The sequence below is a fragment of the Microcebus murinus genome, chromosome 14 (genome assembly GCF_040939455.1).
Source record: "Microcebus murinus isolate Inina chromosome 14, M.murinus_Inina_mat1.0, whole genome shotgun sequence".
NCBI lineage: Eukaryota > Metazoa > Chordata > Mammalia > Primates > Cheirogaleidae > Microcebus > Microcebus murinus.
Window position 1 is genome coordinate 12,967,850 of NC_134117.1, and position 18,378 is coordinate 12,986,227.

At 44.5% G+C, this 18,378-nt stretch overlaps 1 protein-coding gene across 1 annotated transcript; it reads right to left on the bottom strand.

The window, feature by feature from the left end:
• Positions 1–1,607: 1,607 nt before the first annotated feature.
• LOC105876813 (pancreatic lipase-related protein 2) lies at positions 1,608–16,273 on the bottom strand. The gene is made up of 13 exons (XM_012774691.3): positions 16,203–16,273; positions 15,824–15,872; positions 14,972–15,126; positions 13,388–13,513; positions 12,486–12,620; positions 11,690–11,801; positions 10,149–10,268; positions 8,859–8,978; positions 7,090–7,208; positions 6,452–6,581; positions 5,469–5,580; positions 4,426–4,593; positions 1,608–1,725 (listed from the first exon to the last, which is right to left on the bottom strand). The coding sequence occupies exons 2-13, from the start codon at positions 15,870–15,872 to the stop codon at positions 1,662–1,664; spliced, it is 1,410 nt and encodes a 469-aa protein (XP_012630145.2). The 5' UTR covers positions 16,203–16,273; the 3' UTR covers positions 1,608–1,661.
• Positions 16,274–18,378: the final 2,105 nt, after the last annotated feature.

The window sequence follows — 18,378 nt, forward strand, 5'->3', positions numbered from 1 at the left end:
GGACACCTGGGAGGCTGTGGTGGGGTGGGCAGGAGCCCAGGCTGGCACGTCCACACTCTGCACGGGCCCCAGCAGCTCTGTGCTAAGGAGGCACCAAGCCCCAATGCTGGGCACAGCCTTGACAAAAGATATGCAGGCTGGAATATCAGGCTCAGAAAGGAAAGCTGGAAACCTGGTCCTGGCTGTCTCACCTGGCCCTGACCAGGTATGAGTTCAGGTGGTTAGAGCCCTTGGGGAAGCCACTGGGGTCATAGGTACCCCCAGAACCCTCTAAGTATGATGAGCTGGGCATAGGCCAGCCAGGTACAGGCCCTGTGAGCAGCTGCTCCAGGCCCTCCAAACTGATTTTCCATTCCCTCCCAGGGTGAGTGATAAATTGAGTAAAATATTTGCATATGACAGAATATTCTAATTTTCTTAATATTAAAGAGTTCTTTAAAGTGAAAATTATGTTAAAAAGATGCCTAAAATTGGCAAAGAATTTGGACAATTCAGAGAAAGAAATACAAAGAGCCATTAAACTCAGAAAAGATGTTTACCCTCATGCATAATAAAATCTATGCAAATTACAATACAAGGAAATGCCCTCTTACCTATCAAATTGGCAAAAGGTTTGACAATATACCACACTGGTGAGAGGGTGAAGTGCTCTTATATGAAATTGCCAATATTTGACTTTTCTGACCTGCAAAAGTGGCAATTTCATACGGCTCAACCTATTGTTTATTGAATTGTAAATCTGTATGATTACTATAGGGGGCAATTTGGCAATATTGATAAAAATAAACCTATTCCAAATAGTTATTGGTTAAATATATATAACATATAAAATATCATAAAAGGGCATTAATTGCATGAATATTTGTAATAGGAAAATAGGTCTAACCATACATACCATGTACCTCTTTTAGTGGAATCTATGAAGCCATATGATGAATGAAGAAGTTCTTTCTGTACCATTAGAGACTAATATGCAATTTACTGTTAGGGAAAAAAGCAAGATGCAGAACAGTGCATATAGTATACTGCCATCTGTGCTTAGAGACAAAGGGTGTGGTTGGGCTGAGGTGCGTGAGATAGATACATACATATATATGTAGAATATTTCTAGAAAAAAAATCCAAGTTGTCTCTGGGAAGGACTGAAAGACTTGAAGGCAACAGTAGAAAGAGATTCACATTTTATAAGTATACACTACTGTATCATTTGAATTTTGTACCACATGCATGTATTAATTTTTTTAAGCCCTTCTTCCTCCATGCCACAGGTGGATTTTAACCTAACCCTTAATAGTTTGGAGTTACACATGCCATGAACTGCTCTTATGTGGTTTCTGCCCTATTACCCTAGGATGTTAAAAGCTGGGAGGGCGGCACATGGGAGCAGCAATGACCTTTTCAAATAGGACAGAACTTAATTTTCTAAGGAAATAAAATACATTAGAACAGGCCACACAAAGTGCCCAGAAAGACAGAGATAGCGGTAGAAGTGGGTGGATGGGAAGTTCCAGGCATTACCTGTGGCAAATTTGGCTCCAGTGTCAATAATCATCTCTGAAATGTGACCCCAGAACATGCAGAATGTCAAACTAACACCTCAACCTCAAACCAAGTGCATTAAAAAATTTATTACAACAAAGAGACAAGAGTTGTGCCACATTTTTAACAAGGGTAAAGAGATTGTAAAACATCTTCTTGCACAGTGTCGCTGCTACAAAAATTGTACCTGTGGAAGAAAACATTTTAGCATGAGGCTCTTTAGCTTGTGAAAATATGACATCAGGTGAGTAAACAGCATTTAGCCAACCCCCTGGATCCAGCATCCTTTGACTGAAAAGCTCTGCTACACCAGGCAGGGTCCAAGTGACTTTTTACTAAGTCAGCCTGCTTAAAGAACATCCTCTTCTCCTTGTGGGCTCTTAGTGGGTTAAAAGTGAATGAGCCATGTCAAACTAAAGCTTTACAAAACTGAGGGGTCTTCCAGTGGGTCTGTGGCTTCTGGCCCAGCAATGAGTTTCAGGGGTCGAGGTACCCCAGATGGCCCAGAGGGGACTTTCCCTGTGGAGTTAAGATCACCAAGGAACCCTCATACACAGCTTCTGGGAATAAAATGTGGCAGCCACTTGGAAACAGTCTAGCAGTTCCTCTAAAGGTTAGAGTTATCCCATGGCCCAAGCAATTCTACTCCTAGGTACATACCCAAGAGAATGAAAACAAAATCTTGTACATGAATGTTCATAGCAGCATTATTCATAACAGCCCCAAAGTGGAGACAACCCCAAATGACCATTGACTGATAAACCGATAAACAAAATGTGGTATATCCATCCAGTAGAATATTATTTGGCAATAAAAAAGAATCCAGTACTGTCAAACACTATATGAATGACCTTTGAAAACATGCTAAGTGAACAAAGCCAGTCACAAAGGGGTGTGTATGTGTGTGTGTGTGTGTGTGTGTGTGTGTGTGTGTGTGTAGTATTATTCTATTTATATGAAATGTTCAGAATAGGAAAACCTATAGAGACAGAAAGTAGATTAGTGGATGTCCAGGGCTGGGGAAATGGGATGTGTGGATTGGGGGATGATAGCTAATGGGCAGGGGGTTCCTTTCTCAGGTGATGAAAATGTTCTAAAATTGATTGTGGTGATGGTTGCACAACTTCATGAATATACTAAAAGCCATTTAATATATACTTTAAATGGATGAAGTGTACGGTATGAGAATTATATCTCAAATTGTTTAAAAATGAATAAGATCATGGAGGGTTATCAGTGATTCAGGGCACTTCTGGTCTCTGCCTTGGCTTGCAGGTGTCTCAGCTCCAGGGGGACAGTGTGGCCGCGCCAGCCCTCCCTCAGGGCTTAGCTTCACAATGTAGCTCCTTGATGAGGGAGGCTTTATGTGGCATGGGGACTCTGGTGTTTGGGATATATAGAGTGTGTTCTATATTATACTTAAAAATAAGAACTACACCCCTAATCCTAAATAACGTGAAATCCAGACACTTCCACAGTGCATTTCACTGCCAGATCTCTTAGAATCCTCAGCTCCCCATCCGGCTGGGTGAGCCAGTGGGCACTGTGGAAAGAGCACGGACGGGACATCAGAAAACCCAGGTCCCGTCCTTGTTGTGCCTCACACCGTGTAATGTGCTTGAGTACAGTAGCACCCCAGCCCCTCACCATCTTTGCTTTCGGTTACCTGTGGTCAACCATAGTCCAAAAATATTAAATGGAAAATTCCAGAAACAAGTTATTCATAAGTCTTAAATTGCACATCATTCTGAATAGCATGATGAAATCTCACACTATCCACTCTGTCCCACCTGGGACGTGAATCATGCCTTTGTCTAGCATATGCACACTGTACAGTGTGTATGTATAGAAAAAACTTAGTATATATATAGGGTTCAGTACTAGCTGCACTTTCAGGCCTCCGCTGGATGGGGGTCCTGGAACATATCACTTGTGGTTAGGGGAGAACTACGGTGTACGAAGTAATGGCACAGCGACTATGTCATCTGATCATTCCAACAATACGCTGAGGAATTGGAGTATTATTGCTTTTACAGCCAGTAAAATTAAGGCATGCAGCTCAATAAAATCTTAGTGTGTGTTTTGAAAACATTTTGAAGCCCAATATTTTTTCCCTTTAGCTTTCCTGTGTGATCTTAGACAAGTTATTCAACGCTCCAACTCTCACTTTCCTCATCTTAAATAAGAGCAGTTGAGAGGTGACATTTCCTTCATTTTCTAACATCCCATTTCCCAACTACCCTCTTTTAAAGTGTCCTTCTTTCTTTGCATATTTTAAAACAGTTATGTTCTCTTCTAACCCAACATGAGATTCTATTCCCTCAGAATGAGAAGAGCTTGCCATTGTGATTCCCAAAACAGTCTATACCCCTCTTATGCCATACAAACCAATTTACACTAATATCTGCACATTAACTGAAATCAACTCAGAGGTTTCCTCATGTACTTCCTAGGTGTTGTCCTTACTGTTTGAGATAAAACACTGTCACAGTTGACTGTTTCTTGAATCTATGCCTATAGCCACTGCCTTGCCTCTGTCAAGTTGAATCTTGTCTAAGGAAAATGTTTGATTTTTTCAAAGTAAATCAGATGTATAGAAGGAGAGTTGAGATGAACAGTTGGTGGGATGAATGGGAAGATGAAAGGATGGCTGGATGTCCAGAAGGATGAGAGACAGATGTCTAGGTGGGAGGGTGGATAGATGAGTGGGTAGGTAAGTAGTTCAGTGGATGCACAGAAAAAGATAGAAGAATGGACAGATGGGTGGATGAATGGATGGGTAAATGGACACATAGATGGGTAGGTGGGTGATTGGATGGATAGACAGATGGATATATTGATACATAAATATAAATAATCAGACCTAGATGGAATAAAAGATACGTACTTAGTCCCATCTTCACCACTTTGCACTGTGATCTGGGAAGCCCCCAGTTTGGGTGAAAAGAAATTTATCACATGGTTGTTCCAGAGGAACTTAACCTTCTGGATTTTTCCAACATTCAGATCCACATCAATGTCACGTATGTGACTTGCATCTGGTTTGAGGGAGCCTCTGAAAATATAACATAAATGTTATATCAGCTGGGTATATGAATACATAAGATGATAGTAATCCATTGTTTCTCCAAACACTGCTGTTGTTGGTTTTCTACAAATACCTCAAATGACTTCATATGCATCCAGGAACTGCCCAAACACAAGAGTATTTGTGCATAACACACCTTTTAAAAATATTGTATCCCAGATTTCCACTATTCTACTTTGTCCCTAAGGAAAAGTCAAATATTTGGGGTGGCATATTAACCCTATAAATTCTTGTTACAGGACCAATTGATGTAATGTCTTAGGTAAAGATGGCATGTGGTTCAGCCAATGCCATCTGTTAGCATCTCATATGTAGCACAGAAAGTTGTCAGAGAAATTTACCTCAACATGAAAATTATTATGCAAAGTTAATGCAAAACCAGAATCTAATTTTACCACACAGGTTATGTATTTGTCCAACACATATTTACCAAGCACCTCCACATGCCCAGCAAAGCCAAGTGCTTAGGCCACACAGCAAGGAGAAGATGGCCCCAGGTTTCATGTGTACCTGTGTGTGAGGATGAACAATGTGTTGGAAATGTGCCATATACATGTGCATTGCCTAAGGAGAGTTTGATGTTCATAAAAGCCAGGTCAGGTGATTGACATTCCAAAAGGAGTTAGCACATGACTCATTTTAAATAGTGAGTTCCCTCTCTCTGGGCCTCACTCTTCTCATGTGTAAAATGGGATAATTGAACTCTTAGATGCTAAGACTTCCTTCCAGTTCAGACATTCTAAGATTTAATTGTTCTGTATAATAAATGCCTAGATTATAAGGAGTTTATACCCAATATTTTATGAATAATCTATTATAGAAAGTATGATTATTGAACTTACTTGAAAATCTGATACTGTTTTGAGTTTCCATTGCTCCCATACAAAGCAATCCTGATGTACCCGCTCACTTTCTTTTTTCCAGACAGTGTGACTGATACCTTATATCTCCAGCCTGTCCAAAGAAATACAATCAGTCAATGAACTCATCTTATTGAAAAAAGTGACCCAATGGAAGCATTATTGTTCAAAGCTCTGAATCCCCCATGGGTGGGAGGTAAGGAGGGATGTGACTTAATTGAATTCCTGGGACCCAGAATTCAGATTCTAGGTGGGGGTGAGGGACTCAGGCAGCAGTAAATATTGTGGTTAAGCACAACCCCTTACCAACACAGCAAGGCATGTGCCCTTGGACAAATGAAGGGCAGCCGGTTACTGCACACGTGTGTCCTGACCGATACATGGTGCAGTAGACCGATGTCTGTGTCCTCCCAACATTCATATGTTGAAATCCTAAGCCCAAGAGTGATGGTATTAGGAGGTGGGGCCTTTGGGAGATAATTAGGTTGTGTGGGTAGAGCCCTCACGAATGGGATCAGTGCCCTTATAAAAGGGACCCCAGAGAGCTGTCTTGCTCTCCTTCTGCCAGCACAACACAACACAACACAACACAACACAAGATGTGTGTGTGTGTATGTATATGTGTGTGGGTGTGTAGTGGGTCTACTATGACAGATAATCATAACTGCAGTGACTTCTTGACTTACAATGACTTTGCCTCATGTTACCCTCTTGTTCTGTTAGTAGATGCATCCTTCCTGCAACAGGGGTGGGTGGACATTTTACTCTCCTAATCAGGATTATTGAGTAAAGGGGTAAACATGAGACCCAAGACAAATTCCATTCTACTGTCCTTACATTACAGCTTACTGGTTGTAGTTGAGTTTCTGTTAGTTGCTACCAAGGGTCCTGCCTAATATGGCTGGCACACCTTTTTAAATTCTTAATATTTGCAAGCATTTTAAGTGAGTAAAGTGAAAACTTACGAGTAAAGTTACCACTTTCTCCTGTGTTCAGGAAAAATGTTTGCCCCACAGCACTGGTATTCCCCTTAAATTGGTCAGCATAGTGGCCCATTTTGGGGCATCCTTCAGGTGGACAAGGGAAACAGCCATTCTAGTGGAAAAAACATAATTTTTTTCGTTAGTGGTAGGCCTTTGATTAACTCAATCAATGCATTTATCTATCTATCTGTCTAACCATCTATCCATTTACCCATCCATTCTCCATCCAGCCTCTCATCTACTACTCACCCATCCTTCCATTCATCCATCCATTCTCCCACCCACCCACTACTCCATACATGCAATTATTTGTCTACATATGCATCCATGCATCCATTCCCAGAATTGTCCACAGAACCGTGCTAGGCCCTTCTTTCAGCTTCTGTGTAGATTGGAAATTTTTCTAAAGGAAGAGCTGGGGAACCCAGGGAGGGTCCAGCACGGTGTGTGCCTCTCCCTTCCCACCCCCCATTCCTGGAAGAAGAAGTCTTTGTGAGCATTTCCAGTATCTCCCCATTAGTTGCAGAGTTACCCCTGTATGTTCTGCTGTAAGCCAAAGTGACAAAAACGTGGACAACAGGGCCACCAATATCTTCCCCAGCCTCCCTGGTGTGACCTACCTCCTGAAACTCATTGTAGGAGGCACAGGGGTAGCCCAGAAAGCCATCGGGGTTGAGGATACTGCTCAAATAATACTTGAGGCTTCGCAGGTGATTGCAAGCTATAAAGTTGCTGGTCCCTGAAACAGCAAAGGCCAAAGGAGTTCAAAGGAAGCCTTTCACCTTTGAAGTGTAAGCCATTCTGACCAAGTGAGGAAACACCTCCACATTCACTGATGGGTGTCAGCACTTCTGAACACGCTGGGGGATTGGCCAAAGAGGACTTAGTCAGGGCCAGGCAACTGTTGAGGTTCTAACAAGCTGTTAGAACTGTTCAACTGTTGACAAGTTCTAACAAGCATGTTGATCCACTCACTCCTTTAGGGGCCAGGAATGTGTCGTAAATGAATGAGGAGGGCTGGGGATCTGGATCATGGTGAGGGGGAGAGAGAGAGTCAGAGAGACTAAGAGAAGAGAGAGAAACAGCTTTTAAAAGGGATCCTACACAGCTCAGCCAGTTGTTGCATGTTAAAGGCCCAAATTGCTTGGTCTTCTAATTTTTCATGAGAATCTCAACTTCTACATGAAAATCTTCCCATGCTCCAGTGGTAGCAGTGCATCCCCGTTTTCATAATAGTGGCTGTGCAGGCCCATGCAGCGCTGCTGTGGATCGCACTCTATACACGTGTGAGGACTGCAGACCATCAGGACAGACCCAGCCTCTTCTGTGCCTCAGCCTCAGGCTGAGAAATCCGTCCTCTTTGCTATGCCAGGCACAAGGCACCAGGAGTGCACAGTGAGGTCGCCGTGGCCACCGGCTACTCCTTCAGTGCATTAGTCACCACTTCACTGCATTAATCCCCTTTCAACTCATGCCCTCTTGTTTGGAAAATTGTTTTTTCATTCTGGCTACTTGGTACAAAACTTCCTATGGAGTCATTCACAGTGACCTCGGACACAGCTGGGCCACTCCTGGAGGTTGGGTGGGCTGCATCTCCCGCCTACTGTGGAAGGAGCACCCTCTCTGGTGCCGGGTGGATCCGCTCTCCACGGCTTCCGGCCAAAGCCGAGTTCTGTGTGTCCCATGCTGGCGCTCTTCACCAGAAAACAGAACCTATTTCAAACTTAATTGTTTCTTTCATCCAAAATTGCTGCCCAGGGACCCCATAATAGGGGAGAAAGTGTATTTAATTGTTCCTCAGTGCCCAGCGCCTGGGTGACTCAGAGCTCAACACAATAGAAACACACTCCAGTGTTCATGGGCTTGTTCGCTCTAAATTGCCTCTCTAATTAAACCTGGGCTTGTTCCTATTATGTGCGCCTTGCTTGTCATTTGTGGGAGGGGGCAGCTATTACTGTGACACTGATGTTCTTACAGGGAGCAGGGAACAGCCACATCTTCCCAGAAGTTACCTGGTACGGAGCTGAGAGGTCAAGAGCTCTGTTTACTTGTCAGTGGAAGCTGGTGTTGCATTATCAACTATGCTCTTTGACATCAAGCACATGGAATATTAAAATCCCACACAAGGCCATGGATTCAATTTAAGGAGATGGCACAGGCTGGGACATGAGATCAAGGCTTTATAGTCAGAAATTGGGCTTCAATATAGTGTAGCCTTAGACAAACTGTGTAATTTTTCTGATAGTAACCATCACATAGCATTGTTGTGAAAATGCCTGGTACAGAATAAGTCCCCAGAAGTGGTATCAAATTCAGTATTAGGAAGGCCGGATCATGCATTCTACTTCCTCCCCAAATAGAGCAATTGCCGTCTCTTGAATTTACATACCTTCCCATATTCCATTTATATCAATGATGGTTGAAAGGATATTTTTCTGACATCCAGGCATTTCCTTTCCTCCATTTGGAAAGAAATCCAGGTGGCCCACCTTTTGGCTCATTCCAAAACCTGAAATATTTGAAGCAGACGTGAGCAGGAAGCTAAGTGGTCCCAAGTTAGGTCGTGGCCATAACAAGATGTTCAACTTGTTCCAATCAGAAAGAACCTTCTTGGCAGAGTCTCCCCTCAGCACAGCCACCACCACCTCCAGCTCTGCAGAAAGTTCTCAGAGATGGCTACTTGGCAAGATGAGGACAGGAAAGAGAACAGAGGAAGTGAGATGGGGAAGCTGGGCTCTGGGTGAGTGTACACACATATATTAGTATGTATGTCTATCTGTCTTGGGAAAGCCCTGGACAATACTGATATGCCCTGATACTATTATGCACCAGTAGAAACCTATCAGGATATAGTGCAACTTTTATGACTTCATTCATTTTAAAATTCTGATTTCTATATTACATTGTTATGTTGAAAGCCATAGCATAACAGCTAGGAGCTTTGGCTGTGAGGCCCACAGGTCTGTGATCAAACTCTCGTTCTACTTACAGATTTAGTGATCTTGGGCAATTACTTAACCTCATTGAGCCTCAGTTCTCAGTTATGAAATGGTGACAATATACTCACTTTTTAGGATGTTACCAGATTAATGAGCTGATGCGTGCAAAATGTTGAGAGCAGCACATGGTAAACAGTAAGTGATAACATCATTATCACCATCCTCATCAAAAACATACCCTTTATTGGCAAGTTTCATGAGTAGTTATATAAGAAAATATTGAAAAAATAACATCAATTTTGGAATAACTAAATAAATAATAGATTTAGTTTCTAACAAAACAAATTGTAACCAAAGCTTTGACAAAAGAAGAAAAAAAATGCAAAAGTTAACTTTGTATTTTGCAAGTACTGGTCAAGCATCAAAAATTATACATCTGCCACTTTAGGTATTTGTAGGCTGGGGAAGTATATAGGGGTTAAGGATTGAGTGAAAACCTACCATACACTATAAAATTGTTTTTTGTCTAATCTGAGGTTGCAGGCTGATACCACTGACACTGTACTAGTTACTTATTTGAGGCTGGTACCCATTTTGAATGGTCGGTGCCCAAGCCTTTCCTGTAATTAACCATTTTGGATAGCTAACCAAAGTTTGTGTGTATATGTGTGGAGGTGGACGTGGACCTAATGTCATCAATTCTAGCCCTGGTCATCAGGAGACGGGATTGAGGAACTCACCTAGCGAAGGGATTATAGGAGCAGAATCCGTGTGAATCACATCCACAAACACAGCATCGGATGGGTCCAGCCGAACCTCCTCGGGTGTGCCCTGGAAGCATGGCTCCGCCGGATCCAGCCCTGAAAGGGAGGAGTGGACAAGCTGCACTCTAAGAAAAACTGGGATCTAAACCCCGTACCCGCAAACTGAACAGGAAGGATTCCTGGGCAAAGGGCCCCATACTCCAGCAGCTATGGTTTAAGGGGTTGGGTCTGTAGCTCCCGGTCTGCTCGGGAGAGAGAAGCTGGGACAGGAAAGGCCAGGAGTGGGGTTGTTGCCTGTGGAAGAACATTTGGAAATCCCTAGTGCCTGGCTTGTGGAGGATGGGGGAACACCCTTGCCTCCTACCCACATGTCCATTTTTCTTTCTGTCCTCACATGTTACCATTGGCCATTGCTCTGAGAGACCCAAAGCGCCCTGGCCTTCCCCAACTACTCCCCAGTCCCCAGGTCCTGCACACTTCTATTCCTTTGTGTCTGAGCTCATGCTGTTCTCCAGCCTGCTGTGCCCTTCCCCACATTCTTCCTTTATCTAAATCTTTTTCCTCCCAGACCCAGCGCAAACACCATCTCAGCATGGTTAAGTGGAAAATCTAACCCCACTCCTTTCTCGGCCCATTCCATCCACATTGCATTATTTTGCATTTGTTAATTCTGCTGTGGATTTTATTTGCCTACTCCATTGTCTGCCTCCTGGACTAGACTGTGGGTTTCTTGAAGCAGGGGCTGTGCCCAGGTCATCTGTGCCCAAGAGTGGGCCACACAGTGATCTGTATTCTTGCTCTGCTTCTGCTCCAGGCCAAATGTCTCTCCTCTCTGAGCAACAGCATCCTTATCCGGAAAGTAGGAATAAAGACAACAGCCCACCTTACAGGGTCATTGTGAAACCCCCATGAAAAGATGTAAGAGAAAGCACTTGGAAAACTGCAAAATTCTACTTAAATATCAACTGTTATCCCCCATCCTTCACCTAGTGCCTTGAGCAAAGGGATTTTGAATTGTTTGCTAAAGTTATATACTGATTTGGCTGTACAAAATAGTTGTCTGTGTCTTTGTCTTGTATACATTAATTCTGCCTAGTGATTCATTCATTCATTCATTATTTACTGAGTGCCTTCTATGTGGAAGGTCTCAGCTAGCCACTTTCATTTTCTGCTTTCTCCTGGCGCAGCGAAGACATTCAATAAATTTTGTGAAACTGATGAATTTTTTATCATCTTACTTTTTTTAAAACTTTGCCTAGCAATAATAACCCTTAAGTCATGGATTTAATGTGCTAGTTAAATCTTTCTTTTTAAAAATTAATGTGTTTTTATTTATAACCATGCATTTTCTATTAATAATACACATTAATTATTTTTAAATTTAAGTACAGCATCAGTTAAAATCCGCTCCCGGAGGACCAGTAGGGGCGCCCTTCGTCCCGGAAGTGCACGGGCTGAGGCTTCAGCTGCGTGCACCCTGGGTCTTGGGACCCCAACCCGGCCCCTGCGCCCCCTACCTGTGATTCTGCCCACGTGGCCCCCCAGCCTCCTGCCCGCCTCCGCAGCCGCGTGCGCGCCCAGACTGTGGCCGATGAGGTGCACGTCCTCGGGGCTGTACCCCAGCTCGGTCTGCGGAGGGACGGCACATCAGATCCCAGCGCATTGCGTGGGGACCTGCTGGTCGGGGAGGGGGCGCCCGCCCCTGTCAGGGATGGGGGCAGGAACCGGGCTCGAAACTCGGGAGGAACAACCGCCGGCTTGGGGACTCAGCCTAGGACGGCGCGACAGGCCACGGGGCTGCGGTCTGCACGTCCCAGAGCCGGGTAATGCGCGCGGCAACAGTGCTGACCAGCGGCCACCGCGCCAACTGCAGGCGGCCACCTTCACTCTGCCGCCTCCTCCCTTCCCTTCTCCCTGGCAGGGAGAGCGTGGATAGTGGCCCCGGCCTGGGCTTCCCCGAGACCGTGGAAAGGGCCTCCCCTTACCGGCTGGCTGAGACCTGCTGGGCAGCCCCACCTGTGCTCTAATAACCCTAACAGCCTGGGAGGAAGGCCTCACTTCGAAAGGGGAAACTGAGGCTCAGGGGCTATTTTATCCCAGGCCCCAGCGCTAGGAAATGATGTGGCGCGGTGTCTTCAGGGCCATAGGCAAGGGGAGGAAGGTCGCAGCTTCATCTTAGAAAGGACATTTCTTGGTTAGAACCCGGACTCCTTGCTGCCAGCCCTGCCCTTCCCACCGGTCCCCAGGCTGCTTCTGGGTGCAACGCTGCTTCCCTCCCCCTCTCTCTGTCCCCGGCCCCAGGCAGGGTTTTACCGACAGAATTTGTGTTAAGTAAGCGATCTCCGCTCCCACGACCCGAGTGTTCTGCACCGCCTGGTAATATGTTGTGCGGGCCCCGCGTCTCCAGTCGACACAGACACAGTTCACCTTCTCCACTTTAAACATTTTCTGGGGAAGACAAAAAGGGGACGGAAACCAATTTATAAACAGAGATAGGAATTCACATCCATCAGGCAACTGGCTTGTGTCAGAGCTTTAATATTCCTTACACCTATTATAACTTCATCCTTCTGCAACGCTATGAACGGGCTATACTAACACCTGCTTAATCGATGTGGAAACTGAAAACAGACCTGGAAATGATGAGTGATTTGTTTGAGGTCTTGCAGGTGGTTATTGACACAGGCAGGTCAAACAGACCACCTAATAGATCTGCGAACAAACTACTACCCAACAAAATGTCAAATTCAGCTCCTCTGTGGCACCAGCCACATTTCAATAACCATATGCAACTAGTGGCTGCTGATTTAGACAGCGCAGATATAAGACATTTTCATCATTGCAAAACGTTCTAACAGATAGTGGTGCTTTAGAGGGTAAAATTTAAGTTTTCTTTTTTTATGTCATGCAGGGGTTTTATATAAACCATCAGTCCCAATTGCCAGCAAGTTTGCTGTAGTCTCCAGACTTTCTGACTGGACTCTGGGTCTCTCCAGCCTCAGAGGACATGGTGGGCTAGGAATTGGTAGGTAGGGAGAACTCGGCAATGGATGCCCTTGAGAACCAGGCATTCCTTGGTGGCTTTAGGAAGGATCCAGCCCTCCCTGGAGAATTTCCTTTCCTGGGCTCTGGGGTGTTGGGGGTGCTGTTTTGGAATCTGTGTGTTGGGTGCTGGTCTCATGAGCGAGTGGCCAGGTGAGGAGAGGGGCTCCTACCTGGCACATGTCTAACAGCCAGCTCTGCTCCCCCTTGTCTGTGAAGCCATGGATGATGAAGCGTGTCTTGCGGTCCATTCGGAAGTTTGAAGCCTCGATGGTGTCTGGGTCGGTGGCAGTGATTAGCTGGTTTAATTAAAAAAGATGATTTTGAATGTTGGCCTTTCCGAGCCATGGACCTGAGATTACAGGTTCAACTCCCATGAAGTTGAGTCAGACTAGAAGGAGCTCCTGACCTGGGGTTGTGGATAGAATTCAGAAAGTCCAAGTTCATGGACTTCTATTTTCATTAACTCCTAACCGAAATCTAGCATCTCTGTTAATTATGAAATTAAGCAACAACCCACTGTGGTATTAGCAACACCTGTGACTCTGTCCCAGTAGCAGTCATAGACATTTTTTAGGTCACATTATACTTATTGAAGATATCTCAAAATATCATTTATACTCATCACTATTTTAAATTACAGTAGTTATTAGACCAACTCCTGGATCTTGTTAGTGAGATAATAAAGCAGCACAAATAGTACTAATAATATATCACATATTTATATTTTTAAATGTTTTGATAACTGTTTTTCAATATAATGGGGTTCTTTTGTAATCCAATATATTTTATTTTATGCATTTAAAAACATTGCCCTGCGAAGGGCCTATAGGCTTCTCCAGGTGGCCAGAGAGGTCTCTGGCACAGAAAAGGTAAAGAACCTCTGGGCTAGAGCATTAGGCCTGAGGGCAAATTCAGCTCAGTGGAGCTGTGCAACTTTAGAACACATTCCTAAATGCCCACAGGCCTGCCCCTTCCACAGACCCCATGGACAACATACCAAAAGGAAGATCACAAAATAGAAATAGCACAGTAACCATGTCCAAGCAGATTCCAGGCTACAGGCACTAAATGGAAATGTGTCATGTAAAACCCCACAGTGGGTGACCTCAGGGACCTAGAAACAGATACCTGACTCTCTATACTGTCAGGGACCAGAGCTATGAGCTGCTTGAATTCTTAGCAAGATCTTCCTTGAAACTGTCTCCCGGTTACTTCTGACCCCCTGGAGCAAGCTGCCACCTGGCAGGCCTTCTGGGAACTGAAGGGTGCTCCAAGAGGTCTCACCTTTTCTCGTTTGTGGTTAAATGTCCCCTCTCCCCCACCTGTTTTCTAGTTCCTCAAAAAGGATTTATATCCCCTTGGTCTCAATTCCTGAGTGGGGCTTCTCTCCCTCCACTTCTGGGTGTAGAAAGGAGATAGACTTTGTTGGGGATACCCTGGGTCTGGGTTTTCCCATAAATGCTGTGCCCACCAGCCTCCTCCCAGGGGACAAGGAGCTTTTGCTGGGGAACTCCCTGGAGTTCTATGCCCCAGTGTGTGTGAATGTATATTTCTAGGTGAGACATTCACAGATTTCATCAGATACTTAAGGGTTTTTGACCCCCAAAACTAAGATAGCTTTAGGTCTAACATTGGTGAGAGAGCACTATCTGGAAAGTTCCAAGGCAGTGACTTATGCCCTTGACAGCCAAGTGAAAACTCCAGTGTGGGGGCCCAAATATACCCCCATGCAGTCATTACATGCCCACTCTTACTTGGAAGTTGTTTGGATTTTCATTTGTGTACAGAAGAAAGCGGGTGTCAATGTCCTCGGGGGCCCAGGGAAATAACTTGAAAGGTCGCTGAGTGATTCCCGCCCATGGTTTCTCATCAGAAAAGCAGCCGAAAGGTTGGTAGCAGATCTCTTTCCCTAAGGCAGAAAAAGCCACAAACAGGACATTTGTGAGGTTCTAGAAAGGAGCAATGCCATATCTATACAGGAAGACTGTGCAGGACCAAGCCCAGCTCTGGCTAAGGCCAATGCTGGTCTTTCTTGGTTCATCAAACTTCTGCGGTGATAAGAATCACCCAGGGGTGGAGTGAGCATGTACACTGCATATACACATTCCTAGTTCCCTCTTTCCGAGATTCTGAGGGTCTGGGTCAGGGCCCCAGAAACACATATTTAATAAATGCCCCTTATCATCAGGCAACTTGGGGAATCCCTGATCTACAACCTGCTGCCTTAAACCATGGCCTCTTTCAGGAAGGTCCCAGCTGGCCCTTTACATATACTCATCCAATATCAAGTATTTAACAAGTGCCTATGAACACTATAGTACAGAGACGCTACTTGATTCATCTTGAAATCTCCATTGCATCCAGCACAGGCCATGCACAGAGTAGCCATTCACTGGTGTTTGTCCCATTCACGTGTCATTCTTTTATGCACATTTTTTTCAAATTATTCTCTGCCATTTCAGATTTTCCCAGTTGCTCTTTGAAGAGGTCAATTTCTTAAGAACAGGAATGATTTGTTTGTGTACCACACTGTATGTAGTAGGGGCTCAATGCATGCAATTTATGACCCAAATAACCACGACTAAGTCTGGTGGCAGCATACTCACCTCTGACTGTGGCCAGGAGGAGAAAGCCAATTGCCCAATACAGCAGCATCTGCATGGATAAAAACAGACACACTCAGACACCCATGTGCACAGTGTGAGGCTGGCTGTGGCAGGACCCACCCAGGGCAGGAGGCCTGGGGCACACAAGGGAGAGTGAGTGGAAGAGACGCCCAGTGGCCTGGGCCCCACAGGTGTCTCCCTTGAGGTGGGGACCCTGAGGCTGAGGCCTCCCAACACACAGAGTTATACAGCAGCATACTTGAACCCCAGGCTCAGGGGCTTCCACTGCAGGAATTTCTCTTCTCTGGGCCATGTCCCTCTGGCAGCCAGGGCTGCCTAGCCCTGCCAAGTCCCCTCCCCACATGGGGCTGTGACTTACTGTGCTGCACCAGAGCTTCCACTCTAGGCCCAGCAGTTTGGCTTTGGCCTTTTATAACCTGGCTTTATCCTTTGGACTCCTTAGAGGAGAGGCTGGGGCAGGTTAGATAGGGCACTGCATGTGGGTACTTTGAACCTAAGTTATCATAAACACATAAAGCTGCCTCAACCCAGGGAGCAGGACTGTTTATAAAGTAAGATTCATGGAAAGCAAAACCGACTTTGAGGATGGGAAAGGGCTCTGTTAATCTGAGTTTACAGGTTCTGTTGCCAAAAGATTGTGTTCCCAAGGTGATAACTGGGAAACAGCAAGCTGTACATAGCACTTTTGGATCAAAATCCCTTTGGACACATGAACCCCAAACCCATCATACTGCCTGTTGCTCTTGACAGACGGTGCAGAGAGGGGAAGTTTGAAGACTTGCTGCTCAGTGGAAGTGAGAGTTTGTGAAGATATATGCCTTCTTCATCTTGGGGCTGGGATTGGGGGAGAGTAGTCCCCTCCCCACCCAGTGAACCTAGACAGAGGACAAAATTAAAGGTAACTTCACAGACGGAAAAGCTCAAAAGGAAAATGAACACGGTTTGCAGACAACTTTGTTTAGAAATAATATACTTTATTTTAAAATCATTTCTGAGCTGCACCGGCTGTACCTTGACCTAGAGATAAGAAGTAGAGGTGTTTTCTTTCGTTCATTGCAAGAAGAGAACCTGGGAGAATAGCCAGGTGACCTCTTTCCTTGTTTTAAATTGGCATATAGTTTAGATACACCAAAGTGCATAGATCAGAAGTTTAAAACATAAATATAGTTTAATGAGTTTTGATAAATACATATTCCTATGTATATGCCCCAGATCAAGATGTAAAATATTTTCAGCAGACAGATCCTTCTACCATCCTTCTAACCATACTCTGATTTCTGTCACCATAGATGACAGACATAGCTTTGTCTGTCCTAGAATGTCATATAAATGAAACAGTATGTACTCTTTACTATCTTGCTTTTTTCACACAAGATGTTTTTGAGATTCATCCATGTTGTTATGTATATCACTAGTTGGTTCTTTTTTTTTTTTATTGCTGTTTAGTATTGGTATATTTCTGTGAGAATATATCACAATTTGTTTATCCATTCTTCTGTTGGTGGACATGTGAGTTCTTTCCAGTTTGGGGCTATCATGAAAGCTACATGAGAGTACATGAGTACATGAGAGTCAAGCCTTAGATCAGGTCTCATCCGTCAGCTGCTGAACACTTCCAGGAGCAGCAGGTGCTAACATCAAGCTTGGGATTCTGTGAGACATCGGTGACCCTATTCAATCTTCATCATTACTTTACCAGTTCCATAAACCTTCACTTTACTTAAGCCCATTTGAGATAGGGAAGTTCATTCCCTGGCTTCCCTCAGTGCCACACTGTTCACCTCCAGCCTCAGAATTCTCAGAAGGGAGTTTCACAAAAAAAACCCTGCTATTTTTCTACACTTGAAACCCTTAGGAAATTGCAGGTGTTCAGCAGCTGAGGAATAAGACCTGATCTAAGGCTTGACTCTCATGCTCATAAAGGACCCCAGTGAGGATGCGAGAATGACAGTATTAGGCTGAATGAAGCCCTAGGCCCATGACATGGGACCAATGGCTGCCTGTAGCTCTTGGGAAAACATCTGAACTCCTTACTGTGGCCTTTAGGGTTTGTGTTATCTGGACCTTCCTTCCCTCCCTGGCCTCACCTGTGTCTCTCCCTCACTCACTAAACTCCAGGTGTCTCTGGAAAGTGTCCATCTCAGGGGCTTTGCATATTCTGTTTCCTCTTCCTCACACACTCTCCCTTTTCCTTGCCTAAGTCAGAGTCATCCCTCAGGGCTCAGCTTACAAAGAAGTCTTTTTCAACCCTCACACTGAAACTAGACCTTCCTTAATATCTCTTATGTTCTTTCTCTTTCCTTTCATAGAAAAAATCCCAATTGATGATTATATTTCCATGATTATTTGTTTAGATCTTGCATTGATAGAAGGGTCAAGGTCTGTATAGCCATTTCCCTGTCGCCAGGGCCTAGCACCTAGCAGTGGGAGATGATTAGTAAACATTTTCCAGATGTAAGAATGAGGAATTAGAAGTTAATGACTCATTGGGTTGGTGAGCTGGATAACACCCATTGCCTCTCCAGATTCAGTCT

What these genes read in the sequence shown, in the direction of transcription:
- LOC105876813 (XM_012774691.3), bottom strand. Translation starts at nt 15,872, where the DNA reads ATGCTGCTGTATTGGGCAATTGGCTTTCTCCTCCTGGCCACAGTCAGA. An exon ending in AAAATCCAAACAACTTCCAA is followed by an intron (nt 13,514 to 14,971) that starts GTAAGAGTGGGC and finishes TAATTAAACCAG; the next exon opens with CTAATCACTGCCACCGACCC. An exon ending in AGAAAGTGGTAACTTTACTC is followed by an intron (nt 5,581 to 6,451) that starts GTAAGTTTTCAC and finishes TTCTTTGGACAG; the next exon opens with GCTGGAGATATAAGGTATCA.